At 44.6% G+C, this 23,989-nt stretch overlaps 1 protein-coding gene across 1 annotated transcript in view; it reads right to left on the bottom strand.

Annotated features, from left to right (window-relative positions):
* Positions 1-21,129, bottom strand: part of CLIC6 (chloride intracellular channel 6) — a 50,457-nt gene extending 29,328 nt beyond the window's left edge. The window contains exon 1 of the mRNA XM_003895521.5: positions 16,462-21,129. Coding sequence (XP_003895570.2) covers positions 16,462-17,715 — 1,254 coding nt within the window. The 5' untranslated portion in view covers positions 17,716-21,129. The remainder of the gene's footprint in view (positions 1-16,461) is intronic.
* Positions 21,130-23,989: the final 2,860 nt, after the last annotated feature.

Genomic DNA, 23,989 nt, shown 5'->3' with positions numbered 1-23,989 from the left:
TTGTTCTGCATGCACCTCCCAATTCCCAAAGGAAAAACATCATTCTTCATCCAAGTACGTTAGAACACCAGATCATCCGGCCTTCTCCGATGCCAACACGCACATGTGGGGTTGTGCTGAGCACTGACAACGACTTCCTAAGAGTGGGTCTCATCACGACTGCTGGGGGTGTGGAAAACCAAAGGGGAGGTGCAGTGCCCAGAAATCCATCTCCTTCTCTGTTCCGCCCTCTCCCTGCATCTGGAACTGCAGTTCATGAGGGAGAAACAAGAGGGCTGTTGGCTTCAAAGATGCAGGTGTGCGCAGCGTCCTCCTCAGGCAAAGGAAGAACAAAGAAGGAGCCCTTCGCACTCTCTCTGAAAAGCAAGACAGCTGGTTCACCTCATTCCCTCACCCCACACTGAGAGCAGCTTCATAAAAGTGCCCTGAGAGATTAGAAAGGAAGATCCTGGCTGGACAAGTGGCTCACACCACCACACCCGACCTATTTCACAATTTCTAGAAGGGACTCGGACACCTTCGAAGGAGTCATAGAATACAAGCAGGCTTCTTTGGGGGAAATTCTGACATTGCGGCCATCAGAATTTGCTACTTCAGCTCAAATTTTGGAATTTCTGTCTCCCCTTAGAGACAAGTCAAGTCTCCCTTAGAGAAGGAGGAAAATTAGTCTCATTGCATCCCAGTCCTGAGACCCACTGCTGAGGTCCGCTCAGTTGTCTCCCTGCACCCTCTGCCCAAGCCTTTCTCAGCTCAGTCACCTTCTCCCTTCTTCCTCTACAGTCTATATTAGCAAACTAGAGACCCTCGCTGGTCTTATCCCCCACCTCTTGGTTAGGTGCAGGATAGAGCCACCTGGGGTGGGGCAGGCATCAGGCCATCCTGCAATGAAAGGGGCAAGGGCACAGCAGATGGGGCACACGGGGCATCTGTGCAGACCATCTGCAAGGCGTCTCCGCTTCTTAGCCTCTCTGCAAGGCCAGGGGAACACTAGCCACATAGGAGACCACCCGGGTGGCCCATTGTTCTCTGTCTTTTGTCTTCCCTCGCCTGCCCTCTAGTGGGGAGAAAAAAATAGCCAGCGAGGACAGCAACAGCCGACAAAATCCAGCAGCAGAAATAAAGCTCCTAGCGCAATAAGAGTCAAACCAATAGTGGGGACGGCGGGCAGGGAGGGACTGGTCCTCTCTCTTGCCACACTGATGAGGAATGAGGGGAAAGAATATTGTGTCCCCTTGTTTTCACATCTTTGCTAGTATTGTCCATTGTTATTATACCAGTTCAACCCATGACACGAACAGCAGGCATCACACTTCTTGTAAGTCTGTAAAGGAAACGTGTATCATCATTGCAGCAAGGCCTATTTTAGAAAAGAATTTTTTTTTTGGAAATAAATAAAAGTCCTCACTTTCTAGACTGACTTTGTTTTCATGCTCAACCAATCCTTCAAACCATACCCCCAGTGGAGCAGACAGCTCCACCCAGTGGTCATTGTCTGCAATTATCAGTAAAATTTGTCCAGATTCCTCGCTCCAGGCCATAAAAGGAGCTAGGTTTCCCTTAAAACAGACTTCTCACTCTTCATTAAAACTTAGAAATTAACTTTATTCACCCCTACATTTAGATGCTAAGAAATATATTTTAGATCTTAACACTTTCAAACATAGGTCTAAATATTTCAAAAAAAACCCTACTAATCCTAAACATATTCCCAAGTATGTATAATATTTTTTCTTTTCAGCTGTTGTAACAATTAATTTATTATTCAATGGATTAAGTGGGTGACTACCCTGGACCCACATTGATTAATTACTGAACCACATCTCCTAGCTTTCAGTTCTAGCAAAAGGCTTAATTACGTTAGTGTTCATTGTAACAGCAGGTGGAATCAAGGCATAAGAAGTCCTTGAACAAACAAACTGGTATTTGCCATCTACTCTCATATATGAATTATGCTTTAAAAACTCCAGGGCTATTTTTAATCCATATTTAATAATATGGCCTGATACCAACTGAAGCTTTTACATGGAGATGAAAAGCTTATTTCCTTGTGAAATTCTCACAAGGAATTATTGCAACAAAGGAACATCTTGTTCTAGAAAGCCTGCTTAATAATGCAGCCTGTTTTTATATACCCTGGTGGTTTAGGTTCTTGAATGACAGAGTAGTCCAATCCCTACAGTGACTCAAAAGGGAAAAAATGTAGGCACCAAAAGGAACGACTGGCTGCGTGGAGCCTCCTTCCTTTCCTCTGATTGCCCCCTCCCCCTTGGAACTGCTTTCCACTGTTACTCCACACCTCCCATCCAGCCCTGTCTTTTCACCCACTCAGATTTCACTAGCTTGGAGGAGACATCAGTTATGGCATATCCCAGTCACCAATTGCCACTTAACAAATTACCCAAAATTTATTAGCCTAGAGTACCTGGTTTATTGTACCTCCTGATTTTGTGAGAGAAGGATTTGAGCGAGGTTTGCCTGGGCTATCCTTCTGTTCCGTGTGGCACTGACGAAGGTTACTCAGCAGTGTTCCGCTGGCAGATGGGCCGGTCTGAGGGGCCAAGACAGTTTCATACACATGCCCAGTGTGTTGTGGATGGTCTGGTCTGAGGGGGCCAAGACAGCTTCACACACATGCCCAGCATCTTGTAGAGATGGCTGGAAGGCTGGCCTCAGCTAGAATTGTCAAATGGAGCACCTACAGGTAGCCCCTCCAGCATGGTGACCTCAGGATGGTCAGTGAATAAGGCAGAAGCCACACAGTCTTGCATGACAAAAATCACCCAGCATCAGGTCCACTATATTCTACTGGTTACCAAGTAGTCACTAAGGTCAGGCCCAATTCAGAGGGAGGAGAATCAGACCTCACTTCTTAATAGGAGTATTAAAGAAATGGCAGCCATCTTTAATCTACCACACCATATGATTCCAGGCTGTGCCAAAATGCTCAAAGCATATGTTTTTGGTTTGGGGTTTTTGTTTTATTTTGTTTTGCTTTGTTTTGTTGTTTTGTTTGATATGGAGTCTCACTCTGTCACCCAGGCTGGAGCGCAGTGGCACCCAGGCAAACCTCGCTCAAATCCTCGCTCAGCTCACGGCTACCTCAGCCTCCTGGGTTCAAGCGATTCTCCTGCCTCAGCCTCCCAAGTAGCTGAGACTACAGGTGCCTGCCCCCATGCTCAGCTAATTTTTGCATTTTTAGTAGAGACAGGGTTTCACCATGTTAAGCAGGCTGGTCTTGAACTCCTGACCTCATGATCTGCCCACCTTGGCCTCCCAAAGTGCTGGCATTACAGGTGTGAGCCACCGTGCCCGGCCAAAGCATATGTGCTTAATTATATTAACAAATGTTTTGAGCATTTTAGTTATTTACTAACTTGAACTGGCTTAACCCATTTATGCCTGAGGTTGCAAATTTTTTGTGTGAAAAAGCAGACCTTGGCGATGACCTTGAGCAGTAGGATATAAATAACTCCCACAAGCTTAGTGGTCCAGTCATGGAACACTAGGCATAAATGGGTTAAGAAAACCTTAGTAGTGTCTAAAAGCAATGGAGTTGTTGTTTTGTACTCAGCCGTGGGTGGTGCTACATATGTACAGGACTTCCCTCAGCAACAGCCTCAATGCCTGGAGAGTGACAGATCATTCTTGCTTTATTGCTGTTATTTATGATTCAAATAATCATAATATATTAGTAAAAAGGGCAGCTAACAAAAAAAAAAATGCCCCCCTCCATGTCCGATGTGTTCATGCCTCTGAGTTTCTTTAAGCATTGGATTCTCTGTTTGGCGAGTTACACGACACAAAGAAGCCTTTGAGTGCAACCTAAAACTTCATCCAGTTTGATCATTTATGGGAAGAGAGTTGAAGGCATCCAATCCGGAGTTAAAACAGAGAGAACAAAGCTAGGGGAGAGAGTTAAGTCTTTCCGAGGTTCTTTGAACTCACCTCCAAGGCTCTGACACCAAAGGCACCAAAAAGGTGTTGATTTTTCTCATTTAGGGAGAAAGGGTGTCACTGGACCTCTAGACCAATAACACCTTTAGTTTGTGTGGCCTTCAAAGCAGATGATGGCTGTGATGTGCCCAGTGTCTTGGACAGGCCATTTGGCCTCCATGCTAAGTACCCCAATAGAATATCATTGTGTATTCCAGCCAGGGAATAAAACAGTGTCCTCCCTGCTCTGATTCGTCATCCCTATGTCCCCAGGTGGCTAGAGGAGGACCAGGGTCACTGCTGGGGGAACTGCCGGAGTGCACATGAGCTTCCTCCTACTGGACTGCAGCATTCTACACCCCACCACCACCACCCCACCAAAGCTAGGAAAATAAAAGTACAAAGCCTGAACATTGGGTCCAGGCTTTCTTCTCTCTCAGCAGCCAGCCACCCTCCCCAGTGGAGAGTCTCCCTAGCCGGAAGGCAAAATCTAGGTTTATAGAAGAGGACCTGACCGCCTGGCTTCTCCAGGACAGTTCTGAACTCTCACACCTGGAAACCAAAAGGGTGCCATGGAACTGACAGCTACTTCATCAGCACTGTGGTGCCTCTCCTTTGTAAAAATAAGTGCTGCTCCTTAGAGATCAAGAAATAACTGCAGAAAGGAGACATGGAATGATCTAGGTCACACTTCCAGGTCCTCCTTGCTTGTGTACTACAATTACAGTGATTTATTTTCCTCTCTCTCATTTTGGCCTTCACTTACACTCCTCATTGTAATCTCCTACCATAGAAAGAGAAGGAAGGAAATAATCTTTCACATGACATAGTACTTTAATAGTCATTGAGTTAGTATGCTCAAAGTCAATGTCTGTAAACACAATCTGGCTGCTGAGACATCACTGGTTTAGGTGAAAAGAAGTTATGAGATAGTAATATAAAATTACATTCTACAAAATATATAATTAAAAACTGACCACCTGACAGAGTAGCTATTTCTACATGGCTGTCATTCATCTGTTGTGCAGATAGATTGATAAATTGATTCATATTCCAATAGAGGGGCATATGGCAGGGGGCCAGGCCTCATGGTCAGAGATCTAGAATCTAACTTTCCCCTAGACTGTTGTCACTGCCCAGCCTGCCAGCCTGCTCTTCCCACGTGGCCCAGCAATCTCCTGAGGTCTCCATCCTCATGTTGCATGGTAGTTGTTTTTTTCTGGATCACTGTCTAGGTTGAAGTTCTCCAGAAAAGCAGGGGCTGTGTTTATTCTAATCACTGTTACACCCCCAGCCCCAAACACAATGTCTGCTACTTGGCAGGTAATCAATAAATATTTGTTTTAAATATACATTTGGGTGCAAAACAGCACTTGGTAGTGTGAAGGATGAAAAAAAAAAAAGCAGCTTTTACTTCTCCCTACTTCAATAGACTCAACTTTTATGTGAACAGCCATATACTATTAAAAGAAGAGAAACACTGAGTTGAAGGATAAAATCCACAAAGGTAGTAAAAATCTGGAATATGTCAACAGAGTCTGTTTTCCACAAAAGCTTCAAAATTATTTTTTAAACAACTTTTGATATTTGAGCATTTCAGTTTTCCCTCTGTATTAGTCCAGTTTCACACTGCTATAAAAACTACCAGAGACTGGGTAATTTATAAAGAAAAGAGGGTTCATTGACTCACAGTTCCGCATGGCTGAGGAGGCCTCAGGAAACTTACAATCACGGTGGAAGGTGAAGAGGAAGCAAGGCACTTCTTACATGGCAGCAGGGTGGGGAAAAGGGGGAGTGCCACACTTTTAAACCATCAGATTCATAAGAACTCACTCACTATCATGAGAACAACATGGAGGAAACTGCTACCATGATCTAATCACTTCCCACCACATCCCTCCCTCAACATGTGCAGATTACAATGTGAGATGAGATTTGGATGGGGACAAAGAGCCAAACCATATCACCCTCCCACTCCTTAAACATAAGCTATAGGTAGGCTTCATTGTCCTCCACAATTCTCTGGATCTCCTCATTCTCTATAAATTTTGGTCAATTATTTCCACAGACTGGAGCACAAATATTTCCACAGACTGGACACAAAATTGTGTCTCTGGCTAAGAGACACAACCTCAGAGATAATATTTTTATATCACTGCATCACAGGTGATATTTTCACAATGGTTTTGATTTGTGGGAATCAAATAGATTTCAGTGAATAGTATACAAAGATCAAAGTGATATATCTTACATTTGAAGATGGGGTGATATAGGCATGAAGTGATCCTGCTATCTATACAGTTTAAACTTCGTTTTGAAAAGGGATTCTTACCATGTCACATGGGGTTTCATTCTAAAAGGGCATATGCTTGATAAAATGTAACTGTTAATTAAAAATAGAGGGAAAGGGGTAGGACTGGAAATACCTGATTCTTCAGTATTTAAGAAGTAATAGAGTAAGCAACATTTAAAGATGTCAACGAATGAAGTTGGAGATTCTAAGAGTGCCATCATCATCCACACTTTGCTTTCCCATGCATCAATTACAAGAAATTACTAAGACTAAAAGGATAAATTTTCCAGTGCAAACAGTCAGCGCATTCCTATAAAAATGTATGGAACACATATGACAGACAAAAGTCTAACTTCTTTAACATAAAAGTCAGAAAGAATAGGTCAAAAGCCCATTTGAAAATTGCAGAGAACATAAGCAGCCAGCTCACAGAAAAACAAATACCAATATATAAAAGTATACTTATTTACTTTTTAAATATATAAAAGTATACTCAACCTCACACATAATAAAATAAATACAAATTACATAACAATAGACATCTTTTCACCTCTCAGATTCAAAATATTTGATAAAACCTCAGCAGAGAAGTTTGGAGAAATAAGCATGGCACTGATATAATGTCAAAGGAGCATTACATGGTAGCACTTCTTTGAAGAGGAAATTTGGTAATGGTTATCAAAATCTTAAATATGCACATCCTTTCCCCTAGCAATGCCATTTCTAAGAATTTAGCTCCTATATATTATTATACATCTGTGGAGGGATATTCACTACACCATTATTTAACATATCAAAAAGAGGAAGCTACCTAAACAACTACCTATGGGGAAATGATTATAGAGTATAAGCATCACCAGAATACTATGACATTTTTCACAAGAATGTGACAGAGCTAGAGGCACTGATAAGGAGCAATTTCCAAGACATATTGTTAAGGCAAGAAAGCAAGATGTAAACCAATGTATTTCCAGTGTACTATTTTTTGTGGAAAAAAAAAAAAGGTAGATGTGGTGTTTTAAAAATTTGTCCACAAATTCTTTGCCTTTTCTTTTAAGTGGTGGAGTCTAACTCCACTTTCCTTGAGGACTGGACTTAGTGATCATATTTCTAATGAATAAAATAAGGCAGAAGTTACAGCATGTGACTTCTGAGACAAAGTCGTAAGAGACATTATGGCTTCTTCCTTGGTCTCCTGAGATCCCTGCTCGGAAAAAGCCAGATGCCATGTTGTGGGGACACTAAAGAAGGCCTATGAAGAGGCCCAAGTGGTAAAAAACTAACTGTACCTCCTGCCAAATGACATGTGAGTCAGTCATCTTGGAAGTGGATTATCCTGCCCTAATAAGTCCTTCAGATGAGACCATGGCCCTAGTCGCAATCAATCCTTCTAATGAAACCACAGCCCTAGCCCCAGTTAATCCTTCAGATGACATCACAGCTCTAACTGACATCCTCACTGCAACCACATGAGCCAGAACTACCCAACTGATAAGATTTGGCTCTGTGTTCCCACCTAAATCTCACCTTGAATTATAGTAATCACCATGTGTGTCAAGGGCAGGGCCAAATAGAGATAATTGAATCATGGAGGCAGTTTCCCCCATGCTGTTCTTGTGATAGTGAGTGAGTTCTTATGAGATCTGATGGGTTTTTTGGGGTTTTTTTTTTTTTTTTTTTTTTTTTTGAGACAGAGTCTCGCTCTGTCGCCCAGGCTGGAGTGCAGTGGCCGGATCTCAGCTCACTGCAAGCTTCGCCTCCTGGGTTCACGCCATTCTCCTGCCTCAGCCTCCTGAGTAGCTGGGACTACAGGCGCCTGCCACCTCGCCCGGCTAGATTTTTGTATTTTTTAGTAGAGACGGGGTTTCACCGTGTTAGCCAGGATGGTCTCGATCTCCTGACCTCGTGATCCACCCGTCTCGGCCTCCCAAAGTGCTGGGATTACAGGCTTGAGCCACCACGTCCAGCCAAATTGTAATAATCCTCATGTGTCAAGCACAAGACCAGGTAGAGATAATTGAACCATGGGAGAAGTTTCCCCTGTGCTGTTCTCGTGACAGCGAGTAAATTCTCACCAGATCTGATGGTTTGTAAGGAGCTTCCCCTTTCACTTGGCACTTTTCCTTCCTGTAGCCATGTGAAGAAGGATGTGTTTGCTTCCCTTTCTGCCATGATTGTGAGTTTCCTGAGGTCTCCCAAGCCACGCAGAATTGTGAGTCGACTACACCTCTTTCCTTTATAAATCCAGTCTTGGGCAGTTCTTTATAACAGCGTGAGAACTGACTAAGCAACTCACAAATTCCTGACCCAGAAAAACTGAATGATAAATGTTTGTTGCTTTAAGGTTCTAGGTCTTGGGACAATTTGTTACACAGGAATAGATAGTACAGTGAGGATAAGTTTGAATTTGCATAGAATATCTCTGGGAAAATATTTGGTGGGTATCTCTAGGGAGAAAAATTGGGAGGCTGGGCTTCATAGGTGAAAGAAGACTTAATTATCATTATATTATATCTTTTTATATTTCTAAATTTTACTATTTCAATGTATTATCTTTTCCAAAAAAAATGGTAGGTAGATTTTACAAAATAATCTCATGGACTACATAAACATGTTATACTAAAATTTGTATAAATATATTTAACCTACATTTTATTTTGACTTTACATAAATCAAAATTTTTATGGTTTTTGTAGGCAAAAAAAATTCTAACAATATATAGATGTTTAGTGTCTTAAATATTTCTTACTCACTGTGAAAGAGCTTGTTGGTTCTTTCGTCTACAACTGTTCTCCATTTTCCTTCTAAATTGAACTCCAATTTTGCGTGAATGGCATTGTATCTAGCCCCAGATGATGAATAAAAGTAGGTATAAGCTAGGAGTCAGTAAACTTTCTCTTAAAGGGCCCAGGAATAAATACTTTGGGCTTTGTGGTCCACAGAGTCTCTGTCGCAACTGCTCAACTCCGCTGTTGGAGAGTAAAAGGAGTCATACAGGATACGTCAAAGAACAAGCATGGCTTGTTCCAAAAAAAGTTTGTTTATGGGCCCTGAAATTTGAATTTCATATATTTGTCATGAGTCATGAATTATTCTTCTTTTAATGTTTTCCAACAATTTAAAAACATAAGTCATTCTTAGGTTGTAGGTGTACAAAAACAGGTGGCAGGCTAGATCTGACCTGCATGCTACAGTTTGCTAACCCCTGGTATATATAAGCCAATCTCATACCCTTGTGCTTGTAAAAGGCCTGGAGGGGGTTGGGGCACAGAATCCAGTTCCAGCCATTAGACACAGGAAAAGTCTGCTGCAAGAGTTATCAGGAGCATTTCTCCTCCCTGATGAAGGAGGAATGGGAATAAGAAGAAAACTCCTGACCTTTCCCTCTAGCTTCCTACTTGAGATATTGCTGGTCAGGATTTGGTGCTTAAGGCTAAGGCAGCCATCTTTTGATGATACAGGGAGACAGAACACAATGAACTAATCTGTGCCTTTGATGACAGGGGTAAGATGCTTTATCCAGCTATCTCTGGATTTCTTGTTGTATGAGAAAAGTAAACTTCTGATTAAAGGCACTTGTTACTGGATAGTTTATTAATTGCAGCTGACCACACACTTAATGATGTTCTCTTCAACATTAAATACCATACTGTAGTATCAGCTGGGGCATAAGTATCATTTATAACAAACTCTTAACATATACCAAATTGTTAGCCCATTTGCCACCTAACTTGAGAGTAAAGTTCTGAAAGCTTGGCAGGGTCCCCCACGCAAGAGGAGGAAAAAACAATGAGAGACTGTCTTAAATTCAAGACTGGGAAATTTTCATAGCAGCATTAAATGAAATATATTTTATACCTAAGCACCAACAGCTCCAAATTAAAATGTTGCTTTCAGAAGGAGGAAGTGGGCCTGTCAATACAAGCATGGATTTTAGCCGAAGATGGACTTAGATACTGTCTCCCTGTGGGGAGGAGAATGGGCTGACAAAAAGCATGGGGGTGGTTTTTTGGAAACTGTCTATGTTGTGAAGAAAATGTCTCCCCTAACTATGCCCAGGTATAGGGCCCAGTTTATAAATCAACACTCAGGCAGAAAAAAACAGAATTAATGCTGGAAAATTTTAGAAGATTTGAATGCCTTTATAACTCTCACAAAAACTTTTTCTTTACTGAATATGACAGGAGTTCAGAGAATGATAGACCAAAGATTACCTATTTTAGAAAATCCTGAAGAATCTATACCAGGCATTATCAGAGGATCCCACACTCTGTGGACTGGAAAGGAAAATGCTTTTGTCTCACCAAATATAACTAAATCAACAACTATTTAGTGACTACTGCTGTGTCTGCAAGTCCTCCTGCTGCATGCTCCTGTAGCCTGCTGCTCATCCGCCATCCCCCTTCCCTTCCTACCAGCATTAACTGGCTATCTGTTATGTGTCAAACAGCATGCAAAGGGCTGAAAGAACAATGATGGGGAAAACTACATGGTCTTTGCAGTGCAGGCTTCCAGTGGAGATGCTATAGACATAATGTATTACATTGCCCCGTGTCTGTCTTCTGTGCTAGATGGTAAACTCTGGGAGGACAAGAAGCTTGTCAGTCCTGCTTACCAATGTGTCCCCAGACTCTAGCACAGAGTCCAACACACAGTAGGAAATACATCCACATGTATTGAGTTAACGTATGGACCCATAGCATGAGGATCCCCTTGAGCCTCAAGCACGGAGCGGAGTGTTGGCTTTTACATACTCCTTCCACTTCTAGGTTTTATCTAGGTATCTGAAAGGACACAATACATCTACATGCCTAAAGACCCAGTGTAGTATTTCTGAAGGTTTTCTGTGAGTCTTTAGATGTTCAAGGAAATGGGATATCTGAGTCAGCCGACAAAGGCTGGCTGTGTGAAACCAAGGACACAAAGGAAACCCCATATGAGGGGAGGAACCCGGGCTGAAGGTAAAGAGACACGGTTGTTTTCATGAAGCACATGGCCCGTCAGCCCAGACAGAGACGGGAGCTGTGATGTGTGCACATGGCAGGAAAGAGCTGCAAATTCCCAAAGCCACCAGCATCCTGTAACCCTGCTGCCAAGATGTCTCCATGGAAAAAGGTGGCTCTGTTTCTCTCACAAGGGACACTGGGCTGGGACAGTGGGGAGCTGGTCTTGTGTCTTACAAAGCAGCCGTCCACCCAACCCACTATGTATCTGCACCAAAAAGCATAGTGGAGGGCCTGCCATGAGCCCACTGCAGTGGCAGGTGGTGAGAACAGACAGGCAATGACGACAGGGCTCTCACTGAATGTGGCGGGGGTATCCCCACCCCCAGCGTGCATGGCACACCCACACCTGTCTGCATGTAAGAGGTTATACAAAACATCATTCTCCACCTATTTCTACCCCAAGTAACCCGGTACTGATTTCATATATGTCATCTGTAAGCAGGTTTTCTAAGACAATTTAAAAAATTACAAAAAATTGTTTTTGGGGAAAATTAGTCTCAGAAGTGCATCTTTGCTCACTTTCCTTCAGAACACAAAGCACACATATAGTTGTGAAAATACCATCTCCCTTTCAAGCTCCCTGGAGACCAAGCCCCGTAGAACAAATCTCAACATGCTCTCTCCCAGTGACATGTCCACAGAGAGCCACAGCTTACTGGTCTACCAGGAGTCCATCAGCTGCTGGTCCTGGCTCATTCTTGCCCAGCTGTGTGGTGTGACAATGCTTGGAAGGCTCTTTTTTTTTTTTTGGAGGGGTGGGGGCTCATTTCTGCATGACAGTGCTTATTCAAAGGCCATGTCCTTCTTGAGTTTTACTGCGTTTCATTAGGTCAGTTTCACCTCTTTGGAGAACCCACATGTGAATACAAAGGCAAGCTTTTTTAGCTCAGCAATAACTGTCTGTTTACAGGTAAACAGGTGGTGTCCAAATCCTGAGTGGCCCAGGACTCATCACTGGTCAACACTGAAGTTTTTTTAAGTCATGTCAAATCTGCCAGGAAAGCTGTAGCTCAGACTGTCCTACCCGAAGACCCTGACTCAAAGCTCACACGCCAGATTAGGGCAACCAAAGCTGTAAGCAAGACTTTTTTGGTGTGACTAAATCTCCACTACCCCTGAACTCCTTACTTCAATGAAGTTCTTACTTAACTCTTTGCTGCTAGTGTTTTGCCTGTTGTTATTATGTTATTGTGTGATTATGTTATTATGTTGTTACCCTTTGTTATTACGAGGAAAGAAAAAGAACCTTTCTTACTAAATATATTGCACAGTTACCCTATAATTTGATGACAAATAATTAACGCTTCTTTGAGAAAACAAAACTAAAAGTTAGCATAATCAGCAATTAATTGACCACAAAATAATTTAAGGCCTTTCTTGGCTGGTGCTATATGTTCCTGGCTTTTGTACAAAAATATATCCTTGCATGCTTGTACAATAAAACAAACTGATGAATTAATAACATGACAACTCTCATAAAGATGGAGAATATATTAGATAACTAATTAGAAGTAGATGTGGGGCAATTATTATTACATGTTACTACATAGTTAGCCATTACTTTTTGGTATATTTGTAACCAATATATTTATTTTTAACAAAATAAGAAGAGAGGCCAGGCATAGTGGCTTGTGCCTATAATCCTAGCACTTTGGGAGGCCAAAGTGGGAGGGTCACTTGAGCCCAGCAGTTGAAGACCCGCTAGAGCAACAAAGTGAGACCTCCGTCTCTACAAAATTTTTTTAAAAAAACTAGCTGGGTGTAGTGGTGCGTGCCTGTGGTCCCAGCTACTCAGGAGGCTGAGACAGGAGGACTGCTTGAGCGCAGGAGGTGGAGACCAGCCTGGGCAACATAGTGAGACCCTGTCTCAAAAAAAAAAAAAAAAAAAAATTGGAAGAAATGTGAAAGTTAGGAGTTCCCAAATAGAATACGGGCGAATTTTAAAATGTGTTTGTTCAGCTGTCATATGAAGGCTAGCAGAATGTTTGAAAGAATATTGCAGTATTCTCCTTTAAGCCCAGCTGTGAATTCCACACTCCAGCTATGCCGTAAAAACCCACCATGAGGACGCACCTAGGTGTGTTCACAAAACCCAGGTCAGGTGTCCACTGTAGAAAAGAACCCAGACAAAACTGAGCTCAAACAAGGAGCCTAGAAAAGGCTAATTCTGGCAAAGAAATCCTATTCTGAACTAATTTACAGATTTTACATCAAGTATTTCAAACTCAGAAAATATGAGTCTAAAGGGTGTTTGTTTAGTTTTGTTTTTTGCTTGTTTTTTGCTTTGGTGTCTGTCATTTTTGTTTTGTTTCATTTTGTTTTCAAAGAGCATGATTGGTAGGATAAGAAGAAACTGAGACACAGTATCAATACTGTGAGGCTCATCATAAGTGGCTCCTCAGAAGTTAACCAATCTCAGCCGGGCGGGGTGGCTCAAGCCTGTAATCCCAGCACTTTGGGAGGCCAAGGTGGGTGGATCACTTGAGGTCAGGAGTTTGAGACCAGCCTGGCTAACATGACGAAACCCCGTCTCTACCAAAAACACACACAAAAAAATTAGCCAGGCATGGTGGCACATGCCTGTAGTCCCAGCGACTCAGGAGGCTGAGATACAAGAATCGCTTGAACCGTCTGTGGAGGTTGCAGTGAGCTGAGATAGCACCACTGCACTCCTGTCTAGGTGACAGAGCAAGAACTGGTCTGAATTAAAAGAAAAAAAAAGTTAACCAATTTCATCATTTGGAGATCTATTTGTTTCCTTAAGAAAAAAGAAGTTAACAACTGAACACCAAGTCAATCATCAGAATAAAGCATTGTGGATAAGCTGCCCATCCTATCCCGCTGCTGGTGCTAGGCCACGTGCTTCTGCCTAGACAAACTCCTCCCAAGCAATATTTGAGAAAACAAGTTGTATGAAAACGACTTTTCATAACATTCTTATCCCTAGAGATCGGAGGTAATTAGGTACCTAGAGGGATTTTCCCTAAAAATAAATAAAATAAATAATGGCAGGGATAACTGTTTCTGTGCAAAATCAAAGCAAGTGTATGGGAGCAACACAGATGTAACAATAGGAACTCACATGTGTACTATGCTTATTTCCAGCCAGGCACTTTTCTAAATGCTTTCTGTAATCTAATTCTCTATTCCTCACGGTAACCTCAAGGGCTAGGTACTATTATTGTCCCCATTTTATCAGTGAGACAACAATGATACCAAAAGGTTAAGTAACTTGCCCAAGGTCACACGGCAAGAAATTAGCAAAGCCAGGATTTGATCCCAGACCCACTGGCTCTAAAGTCCACGTTCTTGATCACCACACTAGCCTGCAGCCAGACACCCATTCAAGCCTTCACCACATCCCACACTTGTGTTCTGTGCTGGAGATAGAACGATGAATTTCACACAGCTGAGGAAAGAGACATAGCAGGCTGAGGGCAGTGCCTTAGCAGGGACATGTGTCTGGGACTGGAAGAGATAACTCTTGGACTTGTGGCAGATAACCAGGCAGGAGGGCAGACAGGGACGACAAGAAGAAACTGCATTCAGGCAGAGGGTACGTAATGTACAAAGTTTCAAGGCGGGAAAGAATGTGGCTCCCTCAAGGAACAGTAAGTAGTTTAATCCAGCTGGCATAGCGAGACCACAGGTAACAAAGGGTGGGGACACCCAGCATCGCCAAGCCAAGGCCAGAGAAAGGAGGCAGAAATAACATCACAAAGGGCCTGTGGGCTGCCTACGCAGTGGGGATTTACCTAAAATTCTGCAATAAACAACTAAAGAATTCAACACTAAGAAATAAAATGATCAGATCTCGTCCACAGCTCACTGGCTATTATAAAGAGACTGGATTGGAGAGGACAGAGAACTGAAACAGGGGGACTCATCAGAAGCTGTTATTGTACATCAAAACTGTGCTAAGAGGCTGTGTGCCGGAATCATGTATCCCTACAACCAGAGCAACGGGAAATTTCTTAATCCAAGGTGATGGAGAGGAGCAGATTTGGGGCCACACAGCAGCACGGCACTCCAGCTCTTCCCAGCAGTCTCCCAGGGGCTGATGTCCTGAGGTTATGTCCCAGCGTCTTGAAAAAGGCCAGAAACAGCACCTTCTCGCTAGGGAAGAAACACACACCCCTTCTTTCCCAAGTCCCTCGCCACCCAAACCATTTTTAAAATTCTGATGTTAATCACTTTCAGAGCAATTCCTTTTATTTATTAAAATGTGCTTGCGTTTCAGCCAGAGAGGTTTAGACGGTAACTGGTTTCTATAAGCTTGAAAGTATTTCTGAAGGATTATGATTCAGCATGCAATGCACATTCTTGACCTTATTATCTCCAGCTTTCCTGGGTCTGGCCAAAGGTCCTCAGAAAAGGCTTTTTAAACAAAGATCCTGGTGTGAACTGCTGCTGGACTTTGTTCTTTTATTTTTCATGCCTTGTAAATAATTCCTGTTTAAAATGAAAACTTTCTCAGTGGTGTCTCTACAGATTCCCCTACAGAATCCTTGCTCTCTTCCCATGTGAACTGAAGTTAAAAACATGACATACAAGCAGATGATGTTCAAGCCAACGGCATCTTGTATTCTTCCAAATTAAATGCTAAAACGTTCAATAAACACTATGTCAATAAGGCTCCACTTTCCCCCCTAAATGTGCATTGTTGGTTCTATCAAAATGGAATACCTTTTTGGAGTCAAAAACATTGACCAGCTTTGGGTCTCTGAGATTGAGTCTGGAAGGCACCTCCCACATTGAACCTACCTTCAAGTATTAAAGCTTCCTTTGGCAGAAATCCCTTTGAACACCAATAGGATGTGTTGTTTTTTTGTTTTTTTGGTTTTTTTTTTTTTTGTTTTGTTTTTTTTAACTTTTTAGTTAATTCGTTAATAACCTCCTGACTAGCAGGGCCAGTTAGGATTTTCACGACAAAGGACAGTGGGATGCTGAACCCACAACCCCACATCCTCATCGCCCCTCGTCGCACTCTCCATTGCCCCCACCCCCAAAGTCTTTGCTTCCAAACCGTTGAGTCCTCCCGCAAATGCTCTGAAAACTCTGTTTTAGGAAATCCCCGCAGTCCCGCCTCCCTCTCGCGCATGGAAGCGCCTGGTGACAATCAGGACACCACCGAGAGGGCTCCTCCCCGCGCGTCCCTCTGGGATCTGAGATGACTAAGACCTCGAATGCAAGGGGGTCGTCCTTAGAGTTCAGGGAAGCGAGTTTTACCTTGACGAAGAGGGTAATGTCGTGCTCCTGCCCCAGGGCCCGCTCCTCGGACGCCTCTCCATCCTCCCGGCGGCCGTTCATGCGCGCGGCCTCGTCGCCACCCTCGGCGGGGCCCTCCTCGGCCAGGTGGTTGCTGAGCTGGGCCTCAGGCTCCGCGGCGCACCTGGAGGCCTCCCCATGTGGGCTGCTGTCGGGGAATTCCTCCTCGCCCCCAGCTGCGGCCTCCTCACTTGGCCCCTCCGGGCTCTGCTCTCGCCTCTCCTCTTCCTCCCCTGACTCCTGCTGGGGCCCATCCCCTACCCCGTCCTCGACAGCCTCTGCCCTCGAGTCCCCGGGGGCCACTTCCTCGGAGCCCTTTCCCCCCGGGACCTCCGTCTCCTCCGCTGCGTCCCAGGCGAGCTCACCAGGGCTGCGCCCCGCGCTCTCCCCGGCTGCGACCTCAATTGCCTCCGCCTGGGGCGGGAGGCTTCGGTCGCCTCCTTCCTGCTGCTCACCCGAGACCCGGAGCGTCCCTCCTGCCGGACCCTCGGCGTCCATGCTGTCGCCCGCCGGGCCCTCGGCTTCTACCCTGTCCCCCACAGGGTCCCCCGCTTCTACGCTGTCCCCCGCCGGACCCTCCGCGTCTACGCTGTCCCCCGCCGGACCCTCCGCGTCTACGCTGTCCCTCGCCGGGCCCTCCGCGTCTACGCTGTCCCCCGCCGGGCCCTCCGCGTCTACGCTGTCCCCCACCCGGCCCTCGGCTTCTATGTTGTCCCCCGCCGGGCCCTCCGCGTCTACGCTGTCCCCCGCCGCCCCGGGCGCGCTGCCTTCCGGGGCCTCAGGTCTCTGCTCCGCCTCCTCCTGCCTCTCAGGGGCCGCAGAGTCCTCTGGCTCCCTCTGAGCCTCCCCGCGGGGCTCGCCCTGCTCGCCGCGCCCCGGGCTCGCCCCCTCCACCTGCTGCGCGCTGCTTGTCTCCTCCCCTCCCTGGGGCACCTGGGCAACCTCCGGGGCTCCCTCCTCGGCCTCCGCCTTGCGGTGCGCCCCCCTTGTGCCCCACGCCTCGGCCTCCGGGCCCCTGTCCGGCCCGCCGCCTCCCGCCTCCTTCACCGCGGCCGCGCCCCTTGGCGCCTCCTCTGCGCCCTCGCTCCCCTCCGGCCCCTCTGCCTCCTCGCCCGCGGATCCCGGCTCTCCGGGTCTCTCAGCCGGAGGCGCTGGGACCTCCAGCGGCCCCTGGGGACCTGGGGCACCCCTCTCCGGCTCTGCGGCCTCGGCCATGGCCCCAGATCCCTGTCCTTGATCGGGACTCCTTCCTTGACGCTGCTTAGGGTCGGTGGCGCTGGGCAAGGTGCGTGCTGCGGCGCCCTCTGTGCCCTTTGAAGGACGCCGGCTCAGGGCTCCGGCGGTAAAGGTTTAGCCAGGGTGCTGGGGCCTTGCGCGGGACCCTCAGGGAAAACTCCGCTTGGCCCCAAGCCTCTGCGCCCCTTCTGCCCAGCTGAAGCTCTCCAAACTCTTCCTCCACTGCTGGAGCTTCTCTCCGATTGCGCGTCTGCTTCCCACCCGGACCCCGATCTCGCCCACGGGCCGCTGAGGTGCAGTGCACGGCTGGAGAGGGCTGCTTCGCGCCTGCACCTTTGGCAGTGCCTGGCCCGCTGTCTGCTGTCTGGGGTTGACCAGAAGTCCTTGGTGCCAACTCCATCCCCTGGGGCTTGGGCGGGGTTTGTCTTCCCCTCCTCCCTCCCATGTTTGGGTGGCCTAGAAGCTTGGCCAATGAACAGCCTTTCTCGTGACCCTTGTGGATGTTGATGAAAAGATTCTGGTTCTCCTGGCCGCTTGAATGTTCTCTGGAATGGCTTCAACTTCCAGAGTCATTTAAATCACCCCCTCCAAACACACACCCCGACACCCAAACACCTAATCCCCACCTTACCCCAGGAGTGAAGCATCAAGCTCCCCCGGTACCCAACTGAAGATGTCCACATTGTGCCAGGTGTCCAAGAGCAAGGGTGTAAATCCCGGAGAGAAGCAGGGGAGGCTCCGCTGGCCGCCTTCCCATGTCTGCAGGGACCCGGAAGAGGTTCCAGAGGCCCCTCATATGGAGGCACAAGGAGCCAGTCGAGTTTCTCTGATCAGAGATGGGCGCTGTTGTCCATGAGGGGTCACTTCTCTGGACCTGTCTGGCGGATCGTGGGAGCCCTGCGCTGGAAAAAGGTTACACCCTCATCTCCCGGGTCTCTTAAGACTGTAAGAGTCTGTGTATCTTGCTGATTCTCCTAGATTTCTAAACTCACAACCAGTGCTTCTGCCTCCAAGTTAAAAGCTTGGGGATCTGGAGGTGGAGAAAAGAAAATTCAAGATGTGAAAGAGGGGAGCTATGGAGTTCCCTGAGTTAGGGCTCTCCCAGGATCACAGACCCAATACCTTCTCTACAAAGGAAGTTGTTATGGTGAAAAGTACGTCGTAAGCTTATTATAAGTCAGGCTACTTCTAGTGGGTTACCAAGAAACTGGGTTACCCAAGGAGGCACTATGTAAACGTGGTGGAACCGGGATCCCAGCTCAGGATTGACGATTTGTCAGGCTTTATATGGCTTCGATATTGGCCTAAGATACATGAGCCCCTGGTGTCCACAGAAGGTTGTTTTGGTTGAAAGAGGTGGGGGTGTCTTTGATGTGGCTTGGGGCCACACCTTTGGCCATGAACAGAATGTGTCTCCTAATTCCCGTTGCTCATCACTGACGGATGACAGGACGGGAGCCCAGAGATAGCCAGCTTCATGCTACCTTTCTCCAAGGCTGTGCTATCTGGGTAGGTATAGGCCAGAAGCTTCATCACCACAAAGTGGCATCTACTCAAAGCATGACACTCACACAGGTGAGCCAGAGATGCATGTGAGCTGTAAAAGCTCTAGGCGCCTAGAAAAGGAATCCTGTTGCATTCACCGGGGCAAGATAGCAGCCATCACCCTTATCTTGTAAAGAAAGATGAAGTCAACACGTTCAGCCCCGAACAGCAAACACAGTACAGGTTTACAGTGCTTTATGCAAAGCCCATGAGCCCACATGTGTTTCAGAAAACATAATTGTTAGAAAGATGTTTGAGTGATTTTACTGTATATTACATAACACAGCACATCACTTTGTGATCAAACACATTAATATTTCTGCAGTAAGACAGATATACATCACTTTTGGTGAGATATGGTAAAATAATACATAGCTTCAGGCCCCCCGCCCCCAGTTGAGGTTCACCTCCAACCGAGTTCAAGTCATTCTGGTTCTGATTCTAGATTGGTTCCCAAAAAAGCTTTCAGTATTCAGAGCCTTTTAGGATTTCAGAATGTACATAAAAGGATTGTGGAGCTGTGAACCATTGAAGAGCTCTGGTTTATTTGCACTGCTTAGAAAAAATGTGAGATTAGTTAGATGCATAACTTTGTCCTTAATAACAAACCAACTGTCTTCAATGCTCGACTTTTACAAAGAACTGAATTAAAGACACTCATGTGAGTAATAATAGTTAGCAAATTATTTTAGCAAAGTCAGGAGATAAGAATTTCTGTGAATAGCATGTCTTGTGACATTAGCTTGCCCCCTGAAGTATAAAACTAACTGAGAAAAGTATTTTCCAAAACTAGTTCAGGTTGGTGCATATGTATTTGAAGGCACGTGTGTATTCACTCATTCAGGAAATATTTCAGAAACTTTAACTCAATCAAATTTAATAGAAATGTGCTGGCTATTGGGGGGAGGTTGGAATTTCTAGAAAAAAACCTCCTTTTGAATTGAGCTACAGATGATCAGCTACTGTTTGCAGACTTGGCACAGCCAGAAACAAAGCTGTTGGCTGAGTGGCTGAGAACTGGCCTGAATAATGTCTTTGCAGTAAAACAATGCTAATAAAGTCTGTTCTGTCCTGGAAACTGATCCTGTGGATCACACAGGGCTATTTGATCTTACAGGGTTTGGATTTATTATTTTATAGGGTTGGGGGTCATTTACTCACATTGACATTGGCTCTCAAAATAACATTCTGTCTGCAGAATTTATAATCTTTCACTTAACGATAATAAGCCTTTTTAAATTTTCTATTGTATAATTTTGCAAATTTGTTCAATTTTCTGTAATTACATAAAGTTTATTTTTAAATAAATGCAGACTCAATGCTGAAAATACAGAAGGCAGAAAATAACAGCTCTTTGCAATTTTTCTGTAACCACATTACTGACAGCTAAATATTTTCTTTCAAGAGAGAAAGAGAAAGAGACAGATTGTCCTAGACACTGGATATGCAACAATAAACAAGATTGGGAAGGTCCCTTTTCAAATGGTGTAGAGCAAAAAAATAAGTAAACAAAGAAACGAGATAGTTTTGGATAATGTTAAGCTTTATATAGACACATATGCCAATGTGTGCACAGACATGCCCAAACTGAAAACCTTAGCTCTTTTCTTCCACACCCTACATCCAACCTGCCAGCAAATCCAATTGGCTTCACATTTTAAAAATATGTATCCAAAGTCAGGCATGGTGGTGCACCTGTAGTCCCAGCTACTCCTGAGGCTGAAGCAGGAGAATCACTTGAGCCCAGGAGTTCTAGACCAACTTGGAAGCAGAATAGTGAGATGCCATCACTAGAAAGTATACACACACACACACACACACACAAACACACACACACACACACACAATCCAACCTCTTCTCTCTATCTCCATTATTACTGTGCCAGTCCAAGTCACCATCACCTCCTGTCCTCTAGATTATTGCCACTACCTCCTAACTAGTTCCTGGCCTTCGACAGTCTGCTCTCCACTCCATAGCCAGCTGATCCTCTTTGGACATCATGAATCAGACCATGCCGCTTTTATGCTCAAAATCTTTCAAAGGTTTTCTGTCTCACATCAAGAAAAAGTCAAGTTGTTATGCATGAAGTATGAGGTCCTATAAAATCAGGCAATCCCAGTCTCTTTCTGGCCTACTAGACTTCTGCAGCCCCTAAAACACCAGCCTGATTGCTGTTCCTAGAACTCGTTGGGCCTCTGCCCAGGATGCCCGCTATATTCTCATGGCTTACTCCCTTCCCTTGCTGCAGTCTCTGATTAGTTAATCCCAAGCACTCCATTTCATTTTTATAAAATGGCTGGAGTGCAGTGGCGTGATCTCAGCTCACAGAAACCTCCACCTCCCGGGTTCAAGTGATCCTCCTGCCTCAGCCTCCCAAGTATCTGGGACTACAGGTGTGCGGCACCACACCCAGCCAATTTTTGTATTTTCTTAGTAGAGATAGGGTTTCACCATGTTGGCGAAGACTCGATCTCTTGACCTCGTGATCTGCCTGCTTCGGCCTCCCAAAGTACTGGGATTACAGGCATGAGCCACCATGCCTGGCCCAAGCATTCCATTGTAAAACACAACCCCTACTCTTTGGCATCCTTCTCTGCCTTATTTTCCCCCATAGCAGTCATCTTCATCTGACACATAATACATTCTAGTTGTTATCTGTCTGCCCAACCTCACCCCACTAGGATGGTGATTCTGTGAAAGCAGGGGTTTTTGTTCGTCATTGCCTAGAATAGACCAGGCACAGAGTAGAGCTGCATAAATATTTCCTGAATGAGTGAATGGACACATGCATTCAAATACATATGCACCAACCCGAATTAGTTTTGGAAAACACTTTTCTCAGTTTTATACTTTGGGGGGCAAGCTAATGTCGCAAGACATGCTAGTCACAGAAATTCTTATCTACTGACTTTGCTAAAAGAATACTTCAGCAAATTCTTTTAATTATTAGCAAGGGCCCAGTTAGTTCACATAAAGGAACACAAAGGAAATACCAAATAAATAGACTTGTGAAGGTTGCTATGAAGTCACTTAGAGACTTGCACATTGTTAACCTGGCCTCCAACACTAGATTAGCTGTTTAAATACCAGGGAGGGTTAAACAGAGGTGACAAATTGAGAGATGGATGACAAGAAGTGAAAGTGTTGATAATTAAGTAACTTTTAATAATTATAGAGTTCTTTTGCCATACATTATAAGGATTCATGAAGCAGGTAAACTCTGGGATTACAAAGAAACCTTAAGGGCTTATAAACAATGTGAGGGTGTGTTGCTTTTGTTGCTTTTCCAAAAGGAATGGCCTCATTTCCATAGAAATCTGCTCTTTCTCTAGCAGGTATCTGCTCCTTTCAGAAGAGCCCTTGGGATTATAATGTATCTGTAACATTTAGATCATAGGATACACTTAGAGCTGACTAAGGTTTCTGCTTGCCTGGAATTCTTCTCAAACAGTTGCACTCACTTACCTACAAGTGGCCCCAAACCCGCTTCTTAATCTGGCTGGCTTTCCTCAGTTCCTTGGTAAGGTACATTTCAGTTAAAAGAAGAGTGTCACTGCAGAATAGGTTATCCTAGGAGGCAGGGATTTCAAAGCCTGCTAGTCAGTAGATCCTGAAGCATGTACACATCATCTTGCAAGTCAGTTAAGAACATTGCATGGAACCGACACAAATGACAATCATGGTGAAATGGGTAGTTCTTGGGTTAAATGGTCTGATTTAAATCCCTGTCCTATCTTGTAGTGACTGTACGATCTTGATTCAGTTTTTCATCTGGAACAGTGAGGATTATAAAAGGAACATTGTCATTGTGAGTTGTTTTATTGATACATATTTGTACATATTTATGCAGTACATATGATGTTTTGTTATATGCATAGAATGTGTAATGATCAAGTCAGGGTATTTAAGGTATCCATTACCTAAAGTATTTATCATTTCTATGTGTTGGGACCAGTTCAGGTCCTCTCTCTTTGTTATTTTGAAATAGACAATATATTGTTGTTAACTTAACTATAGTCACCCTACTCTACTATCACACATTAGAGCTTATTCCTTCTATCTAACTGTATGTTTGTACCAATTAGCCTACTTCTCTTCATTGTCCTACCCATCCACATTCCCTCTGCAGCCTCTGGTATCTATCATTCTACTCTCTACCTCCGTGAGACCAACCATTTTAGCTCCCACATGGAAGTGAGAACATACAACATTTTGACCTTAACATAATGACCTTCATAATGACCTTCAGTTCCATCCACGTTGCTGTGAATGACATAATTTCATTCTTTTTATAGCCACATAATATTCCATTGTGTGTGTGTGTGTGTATATATATATATATATCACACTTGCTTTATCCATTCCTCTGTTGATGGACGTTTAGATTGATTCCATATCTTGGCTACTGTAAATAGTGCCACCATAAACATGGGGGTGCACGTATCCCTTTGATATACTGATTTCTTTTCCTTTGGATAAATAACCAATTAGTGAGATTGTTGGGTCATATAGTAGTTCTATTGTTAGTTTTTTGGTAAATCCCCTTCTGTTTTCCATAGTGGCTGTACTAATTTACATTCTCACCAACAGTGCCCTTTTCACCGCATCTTTATCAGCATCTGATTTTTTTGTCTTTTTAATAACCATTTTAACTGAAGTAAGATGGTATCTCATTGTCATTTTGATATGCATTTTCCTGATGATTAC

The sequence above is a fragment of the Papio anubis genome, chromosome 4 (assembly GCF_008728515.1).
Source record: "Papio anubis isolate 15944 chromosome 4, Panubis1.0, whole genome shotgun sequence".
Taxonomy (NCBI): Eukaryota; Metazoa; Chordata; class Mammalia; order Primates; family Cercopithecidae; genus Papio; species Papio anubis.
This window is presented reverse-complemented; position numbering and strand designations above follow the sequence as displayed.